Source organism: Phyllostomus discolor, chromosome 3 (genome assembly GCF_004126475.2).
Source record: "Phyllostomus discolor isolate MPI-MPIP mPhyDis1 chromosome 3, mPhyDis1.pri.v3, whole genome shotgun sequence".
NCBI classification, from domain to species: domain Eukaryota; kingdom Metazoa; phylum Chordata; class Mammalia; order Chiroptera; family Phyllostomidae; genus Phyllostomus; species Phyllostomus discolor.
In genome coordinates, this window is record NC_040905.2 from 55,639,804 (window position 1) to 55,660,601 (window position 20,798).

General features: G+C 33.3%; 1 protein-coding gene across 7 annotated transcripts in view; it reads right to left on the reverse strand.

Moving 5' to 3' along the window:
* Positions 1-1,177: 1,177 nt before the first annotated feature.
* Positions 1,178-20,798, reverse strand: part of TMEM161B (transmembrane protein 161B) — a 74,443-nt gene continuing 54,822 nt past the window's right edge. For 2 of the 7 annotated variants that reach the window (XM_036020504.1, XM_036020501.1), the window contains 7 exons: positions 13,363-13,514; positions 12,785-12,845; positions 12,139-12,279; positions 9,378-9,491; positions 4,744-4,918; positions 3,598-3,694; positions 2,187-2,466 (listed from right to left, as the gene is read on the reverse strand). In XM_036020504.1, the coding sequence (XP_035876397.1) occupies positions 2,189-2,466; positions 3,598-3,694; positions 4,744-4,918; positions 9,378-9,491; positions 12,139-12,279; positions 12,785-12,845; positions 13,363-13,514 (1,018 nt within the window). In that variant the 3' untranslated portion in view covers positions 2,187-2,188. Of the gene's footprint in view, positions 2,467-3,597; positions 3,695-4,743; positions 4,919-9,377; positions 9,492-12,138; positions 12,280-12,784; positions 12,846-13,362; positions 13,515-14,061; positions 14,331-19,602; positions 19,834-20,798 lie in introns of those variants that run through there. The other 5 variants (XM_036020505.1, XM_036020506.1, XM_028517333.2 and 2 more) reach the window with 5 other exon arrangements.

Sequence of the window (20,798 nt, forward strand, 5' to 3'; positions counted from 1 at the left end):
AAAGAACATAATTCTTGTTACAAAGACAAAATGCATAAATAAACTAGTTAGTAGTTATAATCACCTTTGTCTTCTAATTTGCTTTGAAAGATGGAAATAAAAAAAAAAACTAAACCAAATCCATTACTTAAATTAATGTTCAGCTTGTGTAAAACCAGTATACCAAGGGAGATTTCAAATTTAAAAAGCGTGAAACAATAGTATTTTAAAATTCTGTCTTTCCCCCACAAAAATCCATTGTACAACCTCTGAAACTAAAAAACAATAACTTTAATAATAAGTTTTCAAATATACACTAGTTTTTTAATAAGAATGGTTATACCAGGTGAGAGTCTTTTCAAGTCCAACATGTGAGAACTTTCATATACAAAATAAATGTTATGCTTTGCTGTAATCTTATTATAAGCTACTTATTTTACTGATGCTAATATATTTCAAGATATATATGGAATGCTCTTTTGAAAATACACATGGAGTATCTTTAGGCTATATCTACAATTCATTTCACCCCAAGAGTTTTACCCAACTTAGGCACTTATTATTCAGTCTTTTAAAACATTAGTTATTTCTAAAATATTTAATCTACACCAAAATACAGAATTTGCTGTATTGAGATTATTAAAATAAAAGTGAACCACACGCCTTGAAAGTAATTCCAAAAGAAGTTTCAACATTGCTTTCAATAGTAACAATATCACTAAAACATAATATATAGCCTCTAAAGACAGTTATATGGAAGGATATTTATTTATAAATTCTAGTACTTGTTAGAAAAAACAAACCTGTTTATCTAAATTCATTCCTTTTATAACTGTAACCCTTCACCTTGGGTTTTAGATGTAAAAAGCATTACAAAGAATTTTACTATTTTTAAAATCAAGTTTTTATTAATTTTATTTTTATTTTACATTTTTCAATCAACTCACCTCAATTTCTGAACTATAAAATACAAATTTAACATTTCTAATTCTGGGCACTACAAATGTAAAACCAGTCCTATTTAGCACAAATTTAAATGATGCCCGCAGATTAGTTCAGAGTGGAAAGATTCTGAACTAATCTTTCCACTGACTTTTGAAACTGACAGAAAAAAATTTTTATTTGGGAGAAATCACCTAAGTATTTATAAACTATAACCACTCTCACACAGGCAACACAAATAAGTTGCATGCTCAAATAAACTTTCAAAATGTATTTTAATTTCATTCCAAAAAGAAAAGTTTCTAGATACAAATACATCCCATTCAATAATGTTTTAACATACATTCAGCAACTTAAAACATTACAAGGATCCAATATTTTCATCTTTTATAATCTCAATATATTATATATTTAATATATAATATATACAATACATACAGGTCATCAGCAGGATTACAAAGTAATTTTTAAAAAGTCTGATCAATATTGATAAATATTTTTAATTATTAAAAAGAATTATTTAGGATCATAAAATAAAATAAAATATGGGAGGCCCATACCTAACAGCAAGATAACAAATGTTCATATAGCCAGTCATTTTATGAGATCCCTCAAGTTGTACAGAGTCCACTGTTAAACAATATTCTCGCTACTCTCAAGCAGTAGTACTTGTAGATATTAAGCATGTACATCTCCATTAAAATTTAAAATTACTATGCAGCTTTCTTTACTGTAATATACAGTAGCTATTTTCTTTCCTTCTGTTGGGTTTTCTGTTACTGTTGTTGGAAGATTGAGTAATGTATTACCAACAGAAGCAACTTTTAGCTCCTTTACCTCCTATGGAACATGGCTCAGTTTAAAGAGTGTTCTACAGGCAGCCACATGAGTATTAACAGTACCTTAATACCATTAAGAGCAATTAATAACTGGAGTCATATGAAAAGCTTCAAAAACTGTTTCAGAGGTTTCTGTAAACCAAGGTAATCAGATATATTACCCTTCTAGATAGCCCTCTTACATCAGTTAATACAAGGAGTTAAAATTTCCAATGCCACAGTATAACACTTAACAATCTATTCTGTAATTTTACATATTATCCCATTAATTCACCCTGAGAACACAGAGGAAGCATTTCAAACAAGTTATTCTGATATGTTTCTTTTTTCCTTTGTATTTGCTTTCTTCTGGTTTTTGTCAGCCCTTCAAGGGCACAAATATTTGAATCCAAAGTGTGACTTGGATATTCTTTTTTGTTAACTGAGATTCATGCCACGGTGAGATACTGGTGATAAAAAAGCCCAAAAAGGCTTGTAGAAAAGAGACAAGCAGCAATCCACCAGGTAAGGAAAGACAGAAGTCCTCGAAAGAGCAGAGGGGTGAAAATGTTTTTTAAGCTGCTCAGTGCCACTGTTATTTGTGTAACAGTTACCTTCATCTTCCCATCAGTGGATGGTAATTCAGAATGAACAGAGCTGGAGGGTAGACTATTATCCACTGGCAAGGTAGAGACAGATTCTGGATAAATGCCCCAGGAATGATTACCTAGAAAATTCAAAACAAGTAAAACTTGAAAAGCAACTGATTCCAAAACCTATTAAAAATAAAAATTCTTTAACTTACATATGAAATTAAGAATAAGAATTTTAGTGGCACAACAAATTATTTTATGTTAAAAATAAAGTAAAATAATAATCTTTTGACATCTTGGAAAAAATTCATTTAACTTGACCAGATTACATCTGGCCTCATCAGTAAAAGTACAAGGAAGAGCTGTAAGTCCAATTTACTTTTAATAACTGCACTAAAATCTTATAAAATAATAAAAACATTTTTCCTTATATAATACATGAATCAACTACCTCTACTGAAGTGAAAGGGACAGACTCAGTAACTTCTTAGAAATCTTTTCTTCCTCTAGAATATCAGAATAAATTTCTTTCTCAGAAACTATCTACGATTTCAACATGAGAGACTATTAATAGCTTCTAGAAATTTTTTCATCACATACTTTCCAATGCTGGATAGGATATGAATCACATAATTTACAATTGAGCTATTCCTTTGTTTGAGAGATTCCTAAAACTTCCATCTATCATCAGCTCTGTGGTCTACTAAGCCAACCCAAATAATACTTTTAGTTCATTTACCTTCTTAAACTTCCACATTGGGCACCAAGGAAAATGATTAATACAATAATGGATAGTTCTTGAATAACACTACACAGGGACTTAGTAAACAGACTTATAGGAGAACTTTGTTCTTCCATGGAGAAATCTTTACTCTTCAAACATAAGTTATCTAAGAAGTAGAACTCTCCAAAAGATTCTGTAATTCATGTAAGTTTACAAGTACCTTGTAATAATTTGAATGTTAAGTCTTACAAAACCTTAAGTAGTCCTTTTATAATACAAAGTGAGATCAACAGTGCTCACTTAAGTTATTCAGTAAATCTGGGAATTAACGTTTAATACAGGACTTTTACAGTAAAGCATAACATAAAACCACACCTGAGTTTTCAGACGTAAAATGAAGCATCAACAACTTTCTGTTTCCTCTTCAAACATTTAAAGAAACAACTTTAACAGGCATATTTATTTGTAAGTAACAGGAAGCATCACTAATTACAGGCAGAGAGTAAAACAACACAATTCCCAGTAGCCAGGGCAGGCCTACCTAGTGTTTTCAACAGCAGGGTTGTGTGAAGCAGCATAATCAGAGGTGCCACATACTGCAGTGCAATGACACAAAGGTAGTAAAAGACTCGAGCCACCTGCAACCAACAACATTCTCAGTGTTTAGTATAGCTGACATGTTACAAGTGAATTACACTTTCAAATAGTTGTCAAACTGAATTGTTTAAAAGATAATCTTTTCTTGCAAAAGCTAAATGGTAATAAGTTTGTACTTCATTATAAATGCCCCCAAACTGACTTCAGAAAGGCTCAGTTTGAAGATAAGTCTTTTAAAATGTAAAAATATTAAAATAGTTTCCTTAAAAAAGTTCTTAAGTGATTAATATAAATTGGAACAAATACCACTAAAATTCAAACAGTATATATTCACTTACATTTCAAATATAAAACGAAATGATAAAAATCTCTAAAGACAGACACCTAAAAAAATCAAACTAAGTAACAGTAACAGGCAGAGTCAAATATGAGCATAAACCTCTTCTAAACAGAAACATTAACTCCCCATCCTCGATGAGCATATTCGACTAAGGTTTAATTATGGAGTATGAAAATATATAAAAGAGAAAACACTCCTGATTTATAAATGAGAGTCAGTAACAGGAGCTCTAACACCAAATCTCTTAAAAAAAAAACATGACAGGTTACAGGTCCAGTTCATGGACCTGTAGATGGTAATGGTAGATGGATTCCTGGCACTTTCCTTCTCTGGAGTCCCCATTAAGTTAAATATTTACGTTTCATGTTCAATTTTTTAGAATAATGTTAAATGGGATACATGTAGTTGCTAAAATTAATATTTACTATGCTTTAATTCATAAAGGCTGGACAACATATTATAATGTCTTTCATATCAATTAGGGGTTTCATTTTAGCAACAGTAGAAATACCACAGCTTTACACCATGAACCTGTGTGATACTTAAAGTACTTAAGGCAGGAAAAGGAATTAAGACCCTTTCTTCACTTAGTGGCAAAATCAGATCAAGGTCTCTTTGGAGTCTGTGTAAAATCATCCCATTTATTTGTAATAAAATATTATAAAACAAAATGACAATCTACTAAAGGAAATCAAATTTTTTTCTTATAGTATTTGCTATTTTTCATTTTAACTATAGTATAAAACTTACCATTTTCTGTAGCTCAACTGTACTTATTCGCCCTGCTTCTTTCTTCATCTGATCCACACATTTCTGGGCTAAGTTTAAGTAAGCTTGCAGGTGACTACGCATCATGGCCAACCGCAAAGCACACAGCAGAATTATTAACCAGAGTCGCAGAGTATCGAATGTAGCTTCTGTCATTCTACAGATCAAAAAGTTGACATGGTGCTCTCAAAGATCACATTATGCTAGTATGCTAGTTAATGTTCACCATATAACCTACACTTAGCTACAGTTGGAGGTATAAAGCGGAAGTATCCCACTCCGCCATAAACTTACCTATGTAATACTCTCACTTGCATAATAGAGCCAGATAGACAAATGTAGAATGACAGGAAAGTACTAACAGTTATCTAAAAGCAAAAAGTAGAGCAGTACTTGGGATTCTTTTCTCTGTCTACCCTCCCCCACGAGGAAAAAAAATTGGCTGTGAAATGAAAAGAGCTGGGTGCTCTTAACCCGGAGGCTAGGAGAAAGAAAGAGGGAAATCACCGGCGACTGCCTGTGGAACTGCCAAGTCAATGACTCATCTGCAGGCAAGAGTAGGTTTACAGTTGTTCATATGGAAAATAATACAATTAATAAGCAAGATAAGAATAAACTCTGTGTTTCGTACACTCACAACTATAAATGTTCTTTTCCCCCACCCTGTGTTATGGTTAGGGTTTTCTCTGATTATCTGTATATTTGGATAAGATCTTTCATCTGCTGAGTTCCTGTTTAGGATCACTGGAAAAAATCAAGTTTCTGATACATTATGAAGAAATAAGATGCTTCAGATTCCTCTCCAAGTCATTTAATCTGCTATGTGCTGAAGCTGGCTCAGTTTCTAAGCAATTTCTCAAGGCTAAGTTTAAGACTGTAGGTGAGATGTGCCCTAAGAACATTTTTTTCAGAAACTAGACTACTGGTGAGAGTTCCTTAAAGGACTTTAGAAAGAAGACATAATTCTGATGTTCTTTTGAGGTTTACTGTTCATAAAATACCATGACTTCTGCTTTAATAAAGGACCATATTGTAATTTGAAAGTAATGTCTGGGCCATGCTGGGCATCTATTCTAATCCTAGCACATATTGGATACTTAATATATGACTGTTGAAATGTGTAGTGATCTGCACTACAGATCTGCACTGCCAGGTAGGATCTGGAACATACAAAGGTCTCCCTCAAATTTTTAAGACCATGCGGGTAGAGTGGTTGACTTTAAAAAAGCACACGGAAAAAGGTAAAACACCTCACAACACTTTCCCCCAAAACAGGTACTGTTATCACCCCTTCCTTCTGCCAGTTTAAGCACCTAGAAAAGGAACTAAAACTACAATCGATATAGGAGAAGCTGCCTAGGGATATGAAGTTGAAAGTACAGGAAACAGAAAAGGCAGGGAAGATGTGAAAGTGTAGTTTTGTGTGAACCTCCATTTATGAAATGGAGGTCAGAAGTGGGGATGGAACAGAGGCTTTATTATGTTTCCTCTCTTTTGGTTTCCTTTTTACAAGGTCGTAAGTGCACATGGATACAAAAGTCCCTGTGGAAAGCACTGTTGGTTAGAAAAGATAAAGGAGTAATTTTTTATCCATACATTTCCATTATACTGAATAGTAAGAGTGAGGAGACAGTCATCTGAGACTGTCAGAACACCAGATGCAAGGCCATCCACAGCCCTATAGGCCAGCGGTCTCCAACCTTTTTGGCACCAGGGACTGATTTTGTGGAAGACAATTTTTCCACGGACAGGTGTTGGGGTCACGGTTTTGGGATGATTCAAACACGTTACATTCAAGCTCACCTCCTGCTGTGTGGCCCAGTTCCTAACAGGTCCGAACCAGTATGGGTTGCAGCCCAGAGGTTGGGGACCCCTGCTCTAGACAACACTGTGTTCCCTGGAGTTGTGCAACAAGGAGGCTTGACTGGTAGCATCCTGAAGACAGCTATTACACAGACTTTGACGGTGACAAAAAATGCAAATGAAGGGAATAGAATAAAGTAGTGAATCAAAAAAAATATTTCTCAGTTTATCCAGGATTCAGGATGATAGTGATCAATTAGTACCTTATAATTCAGATTATTTGACTAACTTCATAAAGATTTGGTAAGCTGATCTAATGGGCTATCCCAGGAAGGAGGCTGAGCCAGGATAAAATACATAGGTAAGGACCAGGCAGAAGATATTTCTCCAAATTCCTCAAGTCATTCTAGGTTTCTCTGTACATGTTCTCTCTTGGTTTTTTTCCTACAAGGTCACGAGCACATACAAACTGTTTGCCCACATTTTATTTTTTTGATGCTAGATCAGAACACAAGGATGAATTTAAATACATTTTGGGTTTGAAACAGCATTATAACCATTTTTGCTTCTGACTATAAATGAAGAGCTTTTCATAACCATTTAGTCCATGTAACAGGTTAAAAACCTGTCACTTGCTTTCTTCTTCATCTAATTTTCTTTGATTGATGGGCAGCCATTCTTTCTCAGTCTACCAAACGAACTTTGGATTTTAAACAAAAATTAAAAATCACCTGTCTAATCATTTAATGTAATGGTCTGACAAGTAGAGAACAGGATGGAGCACAGACAAGGCGATAATTTTGTTTAAATTGTGTATGCAAAGGGTCAGAAATGGGGATGGAACAAAGAAAACAAAATTATAGGAAAAAGATCCTCTGTCTTTATGTACAACAAATTCTTTCTACAATTTAATAATTACACAAGGGAAAAATTATCCCCATTTCAATTAAGCATTGCTTTTGCCATTAACCTGCACAAACTTTAGTTAGGCTAAAAGTGAGAAATGAATGTTGGTTTAACCACTAAATGCTTTATATATACCAAACCTGACTGAATAACCTTAGCCAAATTATTTAACTTCTGAGGCCATTACTTTGTCTGTAAAATGAGATAAGAACAGCAATCACATACAGAATTACTATAGAATGAGGTAAAATAAAGTATCAATACCTAGTATAATAATTGGTAATATGATAGATACATCATAAATGCATTTTCCTAATTAAACTAAGGCAAATATAAAATCAGAGAATAACAGGAGGGTAAAATCCAACTTCTATGATCAAATTTCAAAGAAAGATGGAATGCTTTCAGCATCAAAGATATGAGTTAGAAGTTTCTCTGAGATTTTGTCTAGAACCTTAGGATTCTTAGGATATACTTTTTAATTTTTTTCAAATACAACCAAAAGTTTATTTAGAAAGTTACAGAAGCAGAAGCAAGCTGTGGAAGAAGTGAACCAGCCGGGCTGTGTGGGCTCAGGAAACAAGTTACACAGGCAAAAGAATGGCCTTTGGAGCTTAAGAGAAAGACAAATGTAGTGCACCTGAGGGAAGAAGAAACTGGAAAGGCAAGGACATGCTCCAGAGGGGGATGGAAGGTTGGGAGGAGAGAGGGAGAGATTGATTTTTAAATACTTAGTGAATCTGTCAAGTTAAAGTTACCATTAAGGCTTACTTGTATGGGGAAATAACATCAAGACTTCTAAGGATACTTCCTTAGTTCAATTAAGATTAATTTTTAAAAAAGTTATGGTGACCATTGATTATATACTCCAAGACAAATCTGTACCAGGATCTAAAAGAAATACATAATATAAAATGTGTACTGTCAATGACTAGTAAAGGTTTTCTATTTTAATTTTGATGAGGCAAAGCAGAGAAAGGAAAATTTATTAAGCACTTACTTCCAGCTGGCTGCATTACATGTGTTCTTTCATTTAATTCCAATAACTTTGTGAGGTAGATACTATTATCTTCCTTTTCCAGAGGAGGAAACAGAGGCTCAGCAAAGTAAAATAATCCCCCCAAGTGACAGTTTTAGTGAAGATCAGAACTGGGATGTAAACCAGCTCTCTATGATTCTTTCTATTACCCTAATATCATTTTACAAGGTTAATGAGTTAACATATCAAGTACAGTTATTAATGCCTTCTAATAAATTGTTCCTATGTTTCCTTACCATCTTCTTATGTTAAAATATTGTTGTCTAATTGGGGAAATATGAGCTAATATTAGATAATAATGTTAAGGCATTATTTTTAAATTTTGATAGATGTTATGAAAATATTGTTATATAGGAAATGGTCCTTATTTTTTAGAGGTACATACTAAAGTATTCAGTAGTAACAATATTATGTCTCTCATTTACTTGAAAAACTACATCAAAAACAAACAAAGGGTGAAGCAAACATGGAAATGTTAACTACTATGGGGGTTTCATATATGAATTTCAATTTATATTATTTTTCCTCCATGATTTTCACAGTTAAAAAAATAAAAGAACTGTATCTAAACAGATACAATTACAACAGGAAAATGTCAAATAACAACTGGACAGTAAGTGAAAAAGCAGAAAAACTTACGAGTATATGAAATAATGTTAATGCAGGGTAATACTTATTCACATTCATTTATAAATATTCCAAAGAATTAAATGATGACCTGTAGTTTTAATTTTATAACACATCTTTTAGCATTTTTATTGTTTTAAAAATAGTGTCCTAATATTCTCTTTAAAAAACTTAAATACAGTATAAAACATTTTAGATTATATAATGAAACAAGAATTAGCTTTCAAATACTCATACTTACAAAGGGATACTTTCTTTACCCAATGGTGGGTTCATAATGTAGTCTTTGGTGATTGGTTTTACCCAGAGCAGAACCATAAATAAAGGTGCCAAGAAGTTGATATGAAGTAATGTTCTGAAAGTATGTAAGAAATAAACATAAAAATCCAGAAACAAAATACACTAATAAACTGCAGAAACTTGGGACTTATAAAATGAAGGTAAAAACTTATTTCAGTATTCTACATATTTAAGGTATTACTGTCATGATTATTTTACATTTATCGTGATCACTTAACAATGATTTGAGCCCTTATAAAACTACTTTATTGTCTTAATTTTTCAGAAAAGAACATTTATATCCAGGAAAGTTAAATGACTCACTCATGGCAATATTACAGGTCAGAGGCAGATATAGCACTAAAATCTAAATCGGTTCACTTCTATTCTAGTGTCAACGATCCCCTCCTACTCCCTGATTTAAGGTACAGATACTTAAATGATTCTCTAATTCTACATGGTCAAGGAATCCAAAGAGTTTTTGTTATACAGGAGTCCGCTTTCGATACTTTTCAGTGTTGCTGAAACAAAATGCCTCATTATTGACAAATAAGAGATGGAGATTAGCAAGGTCCATAATACTAGAGGCATAGAGCAGATATAACTTACTACAACAATCATAACTGAGGAACCTCTCAAAATACAATCACCTGTTTGCATTTATATTGTATATTGTTTTGATTAAGTTGTTAAAATCATAAGGGATTCTCATATTTTTCATTTCTTCTTGGAGTATTATAAACATACAAGGAATTAATTTCCCTATCCTTTACTAACTAAGGAAATTCACCTTATTCCTAACAAGGCAATATACCATAGTACAGAAAAAGGTTTAAGGTATGAGCTATAACTTCACTGTTTCTGATAACTGTTATCCCAAATTTGTACCCTACAGAGATGGATGACTAGTAGGGAATTTTTCTTATTTTTTTTAAAAGACAAATCCTTCAGATTATTTTATTACCTTCTGCTTTCACTATCAACCATGCCAGAGGGCTAAATAGGAAAGTTTGAAATACACACATACACACCCCTACCTTAATGCAAATGGCAGTAATCTATGTGCAGAAACAGGGCTGGGGCTGGGAACCATAAACACCTGACAGAGAACGGTGAAACCCTGGTTCTAAGCTCTGGCCTTAGAACAAATACTAGTAGTACCTGGCCACAGGGGTGAGGAGAATGTGGCTGTTCGTTGCCAGTCATACTACTCTCACAACAGAACTAGCTTGTCCACACCCTTGTATATAGGCAGAGTGCTACAACACAATGGGGGTGGAGTGGCGGGTGCAATAAACTGGAAATAAGACTCCAAATCATCAATGTGAAAAATCTTAAAAAGGAGCCATATTTACTGAAAAGAAAACTAAAGTGTGCCATCACCCCCATCCCAAACCACCACTAAATGTTTTCAAGGTTTTTATAAAGTGGTTCTTTCATCCCACAGGCTGGGTAAACCATCCCATGTTGGGGAAGGAAACAGCAGTATTAGCTATGCAGTGTTGCTAGGGAACACTCTAGTATTAAGGACCAGCCCACAGCGGTTTCAGTAGCTGGTGAAGGACACCTCTCCACCCACCCTTTCAGCTTATTTAAATCTCAATGCTGGGGTTAGTGGACTGAAGTGTGTGTGTAGGGAAGTGGGGAGAACCAGGTTTTGTTTTAAAAGAAGCCATTAGAGAGAAGGATGCTTAAGAGAAAGGCAGGACATAGCCAAGAACATGCTGAATAAAAGGAAGAAAAAGAGGGAGGGATAAAGGAGTGTGTACTAGGAGGTGAGAATAGGTAAACACACGAAATGCATATGTAAAAAAATGGAGGTAAGGAAAAAGCCAAAAACAATGTCAAAATTAAAATAGAGGACAATGACATAGGTAAGATATGACTGTAAAAGACTAGATATAGAGAACTGGCATCATTAAGTGTGGGGTTTTAAAGAGCAGCAAGATTAGGAAATGATCACTCAGAAACTTATTGACTATACATATATCAAAAAGGACTATTCTCAACTTGGACTACTACTGCAGAACAAAAAGATGAGGTGAGAATGCGGATGTGCATATGATTGGAGATATAAACCTGTCATTCTGCCAAGGTGGTGTCTACAGCAACAGTAACAAAATCTATGACGACCACAAAGAATACAGTAAATGCGCTCTGAACTGTATATATTTTTCAAATATGATTTCTCCATTTGAGAACCAAAATAGATTTTGATAGTTGAAAGTAGTCTATGATATTTGATACTGTACATTACTAACAATCTCGAAATAAAACAATGTGTCATTTTAACAAGTTATACAAACTCTTATGTACACAGATTTTACTTTCAGAAATTTAAATATTTTAAATAAAAATATAAAATTATTTAAATAGAATCATACCAAATTTAAATAAAATATTCCATAGATCCTTAGTTCAGTTGTAGAGATTACAGTATCATAAATTGACCTGAATTTAAAAGAATTAACATAAATAACGACACTTCCATTTTAACAGGCAAAACAATATGGCAATTGATGCTATATTTTTTTTGACATCGGACTTAAAATCTTGAAGTGAATACAAGAAACTTGCTTATAGTAGAAAGATGAAGTAGTGCGACATCAAATAGTTATTCATTAATTTCCAATACAATAATTTATTTCATCACAATAATATACCTTCATTAAGATGGAAAACATATATTTATCTGCATGTGCTTATGTACATTTTCCGCTTACTGTGTAATTTTTTCTGTTGTCAAATTCAGGGCATCCAGATGCATTTGAGCCAGGCGTAATCCAGGAAATGTCAAAAAAGCCCCAATGAGTGAACAGAAAATAGCGAGGAAAAATTTGAAAGTAAGTTTTGAAACAGGACCCCTAAAAATAAAAAAAATTTTGAAAGCTGATTCATTTTAAAAATTAACCTTCTAGGAATTTTTCTTTCTTTTAATCAATCATTTAAAAAACACAATAATAACAGTAATACACAAATAGTAAACATCTACAAAAAGACTATGCTTATTCAATTATCTATAATAGATTTTAGTGAACTATAAAAACTATAAACTAAATCAGGCATCTCTTTAGCCACATTTGTAACAATCCAACCTATATCTTCAACATAGAATTCGATAAGTGACTCAGATATAAACTTAAGTTTAATCTCTGGTGGTAGAAGAATTAAATCAAATCCAAGTAAAAATCTATGAAAGATATTAACTGTATACAAAAGTAAAAATTACAAGAAAGAATATTTCTAAAAGTGAGTCCTTCTTAAATAACTCTTCACTGATTAAAAACAAAGAACCACTTATAGTAAATCCACTTTACTAAAAATAGAAACATTTAAATTTAAATAATGCTTAATTTGAGAAAAACTTACTGAGATTCTAAGCCTTGCTTTTCAAGAAACTGCATCGCACTGTCTGAAAAATTTGTAAACCCTGTAGGGAAAAAAATTATTCTTAGGTAAAATACAGAATCTTTCTGTGGAAATAAGATGATAGAAAATAGAGCATCTTAAATTTTGAAGTGACTAGTTTAGCTCTTTCATGTGCTAATTAGTATGCCATAATGCAATAAAATTTGGTTATTAGCAGAAACAGTCTTTGAAAACCATCCCTTTGATATTTCCACATTCCATGAGTATGCATAAAATTTGCATTAGGATTTGCATGTTTATATGAATAAACTTTAGCATTACAGAAACACATTTAACTATAAGAAAGAAAAATGAGGGAATGTGCAGCATTTCTAAAGAAAGGTAACAAAAAACTTAGCTAAAACAAACAAAAAAGGAAAGATCTTACTTAAGAATAATGAAGGTGATTTATAACATTAACAAATATGCACCTCTAACCTAATTTTAAAAACTTCTGATATAAAACTTACTTGAATGCTGAAGTCAAAAATATTAACACTAGATAAAGCAAAACTGACTTGTAAAGTTATATGAATTACCTGTTTCAAGTCCAAATTCCAGATAGTTTTCTGTTACAATCAAGACTGCCATTGCTTTCACGAAGAAAAAAAATCCAAAGGTAACACAAACTGATTTTTCACCACCATCTTTTACTTTAAAATAGTGTGTAGTTAATGAAAATAGAACTTTGCTGCAGAAGGAAAAGTTCAGGAAAAACCACAAATAACTTTGTGGGAATTAAATACAACCATCTTTACAGGACTTGAATTCCAATCAAATTTGACTACAACACTTATTTTGATTCTACAACATGCTTATCTGAAAGGTGCTCTTTGGAAAGAAGTGAAAAAAAAAAAAACAATGAAAATCTGAATAGTCTTTTAGAATACAAGACATAAAAATGAAACAAATCTAAATGAAGTCTATAACATTTATAAATAAGTGCACATATACAGATTAAGTTGTAATTAGGAAAAGAATGTATTTTTAGTTTTCCTGACTCAAATTTTACTAGAAGGCTATTAGAATAATTTTATGACAGGTTATCCGTGACATGAAAAGCCATGGTAGAGGTCATATTAGGGAATTATTTTTTATTGGGCAGGTTTATTAAGTAATTTACATTTTGATTAAACACACAAACACAAATCATCTAAATCATCTGTAAGTCGTTCAGTAACTCAAAATTTGAGAATTCCTAATAACCACTGGTAAGTTGTAATACAAAAACTAAGTACCCGAGTCACCATTTGAAAGTATGATTAAACAAAACACAAGATCCAGATCAGTACTCAAAAACAGCCACAGGTTCAACATGAAGACCTATTAAAATTTTAAAATATTTTAATTTTATATGAAAATATTAAATAGATAATTTTATCTGACCACCCCCCCCAACTGATAAAATCAAGATCAAATCAGTGGATGATCCAAACTAGAACCCAGATGTCCATTATACTAAATAGTTCTCCTTAAAAGTATAAGCCTACCAAACAAAATAAGGTACTTGGCCAAAAACCAAAAATTAAAAAATTAAAAAATATATGTGTGTGTGTGTGTGTGTGTGTGTGTATAAAAGCATCTTTTACATAAACTAAATGTCAAACATAAAAAATAATAACAACTGTCATATAGTACTTGCTAAGTGCTAGGCATTACTAACCAACTCATTTCATCCTCACATTAGTCAGCTATTATCACCACTTTACAGATTAAAAACTCTGGCACAGACAGGTTAAGTAACTTGCCCAAGATCACATGGCTAGATTACAGGCAGTGGGATTTTAAAATCTAGCCAGTCTGGATCCAGTCTCTTCACTTAACAATGTATTATATTGCTATACCAAACTGCATGCAGCATGTAAATAATGTGGTAGTTTAGCAGTCATACGTGAAAGTGCTCATAAATAGAGCTGCCATGACAGAGGTGAGTAGCTCCAACAGTCTCACAATCAGAAGGATTCTTATTCAGGAATGGCTGGGCAAGGACAAGGACTCTTGTTTTTACTTCTTAAAAGGAAGCTGCCCTTTGCTGACCTATTTAAAAATGATTAATATAGTTATTCCCATTCTCCATTGTTAGATATTACCTAGGATACTGGATATAAATCTAGAGTCTCAGCTGCTTCTAGCTATGGCACTTATCCTAAGTTAGGCAACCTGGTGGTATGAAAGGTAGATGACTTTTTGGTATCTTTCAAATGGAAATAAATCACTAATAGAATGTAAACTCCACAATTTCGAAGATTCTTGTCTCTTGTTCTCTGACATAGAGCACCAAGAAGAGTGGCTGGCACACAGTAGGTTTCAACCGGTGAACAGATTTTGCCATGGAAATAATGTTTTACAGTAGTTTAGGTAAACTGAAATAGTATTAATTGTATGCTTTAATGGTAAGTAGGCCTTTTGAAGAACAGCATCAAAAACAACAGTGTTTCCCAGGGACAATATCCTCAAAGCAGAAACAATATAGGAAAGATTTTAGTCTAAGATCTATTTTTATCATTGGTAACTACTAATTCTTTTCCACTCATGGCTATAAATTTAAGGATTTCTGGGTTTTACAAAGGCTAAAGCTTTGGTAGATAGCTGCCCTTTAAACTGTAAACAACAAAAAAATACAAAGTACTTCCATGGCTGGTGTGGCTTTGTTGGCTGGAAGGTGGTCCTGTATGCCTAAAGGCCACCAGCTCAATTCTGGGTCAGGGCACATGCCTAGGTTGTGTGTTTGATCCCAGGTCCAGGCACTTATGAAAGGCAACCATTTAATGTTTCCCCGACATTGAGGTTTCTTTCCTCCCCCACCAAAAAAAAAAAAAAAAAATCAATGAACATGTCCTCAAATGAGAATTAAAAAAGAAAAAAAAAAAAAACCCTGCAAAAAAAAGAACATTCAAAGTACAAGAAGAGCTCATTTTTACCCACATATCCCTGGGGCAACCATGCTCTCAAAAGAGTGTGTGATGGGAAGTATCTTCATTAACCTCCTTGAGTCAAGCACCTCATTTTTCAGTACCATCCCTTTACCTACCTTTCACTGTTTCCACTTCAGTAAATTCCACTATAGCTTAGCTCCCTGTTGCACACATCTCTTTGCTTTTTCTTAAATACCATGATATATGATAAATACTTTCTTAAATTGTTTTTATAATTACTTATTAGCAGTAATATTATGTTCCTTGGAAACAGTACGGTCTTGTAAGCTACATATGGACCAAATGAATTTTCATGGGCTAATCTTGCCTCCTCCCTAGAGGGGGTCATTTATTTTCTCCCTTAAAAAAAATACACACACACACACACACACACACACACACACACATATTTAAGCATTTTAGAATACAATCTAAATGTAGGTTGGAGGTACTATCTAAAAATTGCAGCACTAAGAAATGGTTTCAACTTTTTGATATATTTATTAATAGATTATTAGAATGATATTACTTACAATGCTAGATTTTATAAAGTACCTCATTTGCCTCGAAGACAAGACAAAACCAGATAATGAAAAACTAGATATAACCTCTGAACTTTTTGATTAAAAAGACTTCTAAATGTTTTCATATTTGTTTTAATGAATAGATGCTTTAGAATACATATAACCAAAAAAACACATATAGCACTTTGGCATATATCTTCTGAAGATATTTATCTGGTATGATACTTTCATTCTAAATGTTTTATTGTATTTACCATAACTCAGGTTACACACACACACACACGTCCAATATTTGTACAAATTACTTTTTTAATGTAAGAAATAAAACTAATAAGCAAATGCCACTGCTTTATAATTACTACCCTCACCAAGTATTTAGCACCTTAACAGAAGGTTCTCTTGCTCAGTTTAACTCTGCAGTACTCTGGCTATAGAACATTACAGAAATCTGATACTCTATTGAAGTAAAAAAGCTGATCCACATAGAATAGGTTTTCACTAAACATATTTGTGAATCTTCCTCCTATTTTGGCTAATAGCTACTAAATCATTTATAAGCAACAAGAGTATATTATATCACTGCAGAAGTTGGCATGATTTTGTAATATTGAGCTTAAGTAGGATTGTCAAATTAATAGCAGGATATCAATTTCAGTTAAAATGATTACTGGGAGTTTAGCAAAGTGCATTTACTTTCCATGTCATTCTAAGATGTAATAAGAGTTTTTAAAAACTTTTCAACTTAATCATTGCATACATCCTACTGTTTTCCTCCTTTTCTATATGAATGTAATTCATTTCAGAGTTTTTGCATTTTTGCACTCACATCAAAAACAAATACTGGTAGTCTGTAGTTGCTTAAAGTAAAAAGACTTTCTAAGGACAAAAAATTATAAAGACTATATATCTAAGAGTGGACTGTGACAGTACTCAAGAGTCTCCAGCCAGGGGAGATAAAAGCCAGGACCTGCACCCCCACCAGTGCAAAGCCATGCTATTATTAACCCAGGTGAAAACACAAGGATTGTAATGGCAGGAGCTGGCTGTGCATGTGGGCAGAAGAAAAGGTTACGAAGCATTAATCTAAACTACCTTGTATAATCTAAGCTTTTGTAATAGTTTTCTAATTTACCAAGATACCAACACACTGTATTTTAAATTTACATTATGATTTTATTTTTTAGCAATTCAATAAAGAAAAACTACAAAGTTAAGAGTTTTCTGCTGAAACTTTCTAAGTTCTCCTCATAGAAGAAATATATAAATCTATTTACCCAATTATTTTAAAAATGAAGCAATTTAAAAAGTATAACCTCATTTTATTTATGATTAATAAGTGATATTATCATTTCAGTGAAAGTTGAAGCCAGATAAAGTGTTAAAAATATAAAAGCTAGTAACAAATAAAATAATCTGATTTATATATAAATAGGACTATTGAAACTTTTCCCTATGCAAATAGGAGTCTTTGTAATAATGATGTAGAACATCTGTCTCTGAGCACCAAGTTTTCTAAGAAAGCAAGTTAAGAACAATTTTACATTCTTAAAAGAAACTTCATCTAGCTTTCAATATTCAAGATGCAATTTATGAAACAAAACACTGTTTAAGAAGAGTGGTGGCAAGAGTCTAGAATAGAGATGCTCAAAATTTTCCCTTCTGGGTACTCTAAATCTGATATTTCTATTTCTTCTCCAAAATTTAAAAATAAAGATATAAAGCTGGTGGTCCCTTCTACAAGTATCAAACACAACAGGCCCATCTCTTTCTTGACATTATAAGGAAGAGCTCACATATTGGGAGACAAAGGAAAAAAAACCTAAAAAGCAAAATATAAAAACCCCAGAACCACAACTGAACTGCTTTTGAGACCTAGCTATGGTCACTTTCATTGCCTGAGGGCCCTAAGCCCAGACCATAGAATAGAATTTACCATAGAAATAAATTATAAAATGTCAACACTAAAATTAAAAAACCTCATATTATTAGGTACATTATCCATGAAACAAAATCTTTCTTCTATCATTAACACTTTAATATAATCCTATACCACAAACATCTAAAGTGTTATAATCCCTGCATCCTCAATTCACATTGAGGATAATACTGGATAAATCTTAAAATCAAGTTTTTATTGAGTCCTATGAAAGAATAGAACCTTCCCATAATCCACAATGTAAAACACACATACAATATTCTGTTACGTAATACTGTCATCTCATTATGACCATATGTTTAAGTTTTCATTCAATAGTTCCAAAAACTCCACTTAAACCAGAATGGTGTATTTACCATCTCCTAAATGTAACAGCTATACAGTCTTGGGTGATAACCTATTATCAGAACTACCCTTTTCCCTTCCACCTACCTAATCAGATTCAACTCAAGCTCTGCATCCTTCAGGAAATTTACCTTGACCTCTCCATCCCAGACCTATCTTCCTGTTCTAAACTCACAGCACTCACTACTATAATTTACTTGCCAAGCATATCATAGTGTAGTGTGACAGAGTTGTAAAGACAGCATTCTCTCAATCTAGACTGCCTGGAGGAATCTTGGTTCTACTCTTACTATGAGATCCTCCATGTAAAATTCATTAACCTTCCCTTGTTTTGTTTATTTGTAAAATGCAACTAATACATCCACCACTTCAGAGGGCTGTTATGAAAATTGGAGATCTTAGTAGTTCTCAGCAATAACTCGGTATTTTCTATATAACTGAATAAAATACCATACTTCTAATATCAAAAAGGAATATGGAAATGTACACAAGGACAAAAGAGCTAAGTTAACTTCACTTTGGATACAATTCTGAATTGTGTTTGAATTTTTAACCTTTCCCAAGCAAATGTAATCTAAGAGGTACAAGACTACAAAACACAGCAATGTAGTATAAACCAAAAACAGAGGTATGAGTTGTGCTCTATGTAAGTAGAAACTGGATTTCCAGCCTCCCTCTCCTACTACTTTCCGGTGCAGCCAGGTAACAGACTCCACTCTGACTCCAGCACAAGTCTAAGACTTAGCCTCTGAAGAAACTGAATCTCATACAACAGAGTTTAGATTAAGGCAGTGGCACTCAAAACAGAAAGATTAAGTGAAAGTCAACATGACCAGAGGGGAGAGGGGAGGGAATTTCAGGGGAAAAGGGGAAGAGTTTACAGGAACAAGTATAAAGGACACATGGACAAAAACTAGAGGTGGGGGGGGCGGGGTGGTGGAAATGGGAGGGAGATGGGGAGGGCTGGGGGCGTTGGCTGGGATGGGAGTAAAAGACAGAAAATTGCATTTCAACAACAAATAAAAGGAAAAAAGTCAACATACTCAAAGGTATACTCACATATGAAACATGTGCAACAGGCTTATACACTCCAGGCAGGAGATTAGAAACTCTACGGAAACCAAAGGTCCAAAGAAAAGACCAACAGGTAAATGACATTACCAGCTACCTAAAACAAAAGCAGCTTCAGCATTACCAAGTCATTCTTCAGTGAAGCTAAACAAGCCCTACTTACATAGTTTCCAAATTTTGCGTTTTAGTGTCTGACTCTTAGATACGAAAGGAAAGACAAGAATCCCAAGACATATGGGTATAATCACCAAATACTAATTTCAGCAGAAATTGTGAAGTTTAAGAACATAAAGGAGAGCATAGTTTAATGAAAAAAAAAAAGTCCTCATCTATCATGACTGATGAAACAGTAGTATAAGCATTATATTTTAAAATATGAAGATTTTTAAAAGCCAGAATTAACAGCTAAAACAGGACCGGAAGAAGTGTTTTTTTTTTTTTTTCCCTTGGGGGGGGTGGGGGTTGAGGGAAGGGAGGGAGACAGAGACAGAGAGAGAGAGAATGTGTGATTGCTGGAGGTCATGGCCTGCAACCCAGGCGTGTACCCTGACTGGGAATCGAACCTGTGACACTTTGGTTGGCAGCCTGCGCTCAATCCACTGAGCTACGCCAGCCAGGGCCGAAGTGGTTTTTAATATAACCCTTTTAGTACTTTTTGTCTATATAAACTATATATATTGTACTTGATAAAAAGTTAACATTTTAGAATCAATCTATATTTTAATAAAGTTTTGATCTACAATGTACTCCTCATTCTGTAAAAAGAACATTATATCCTAGAGTCTAATAGAACCTAAAGTACATACAAATTCACAATGTACCAAGTACATCAGTATGCTCTTACTAACCTTTTTAATCTCATGCACTGAGATTATATCTACAACCTATGAATCAAAATAAGAGCGAAATGTTAATGATGATCTCTTCTAACACTCATATTCTCCCTCTAAAAAGAAAAAACCTGAGTATTTTCTAGCAATAACCCTAGTGTCTAACAGTTCATTCCTGGCCAAGAAATTAAGCAACAGTTTGCTGAACCAACTGGAGTCTATTTTGGGATTCTATTTTGTGGAATCATCATCATGTTTCAACTCAAATCTCAACTGCTTGTTACACCGAACATTTAGAAGAAGATGTACTTTATTACATTTATATGTAAGCCCAAATAGTACATGGTAGTAGAA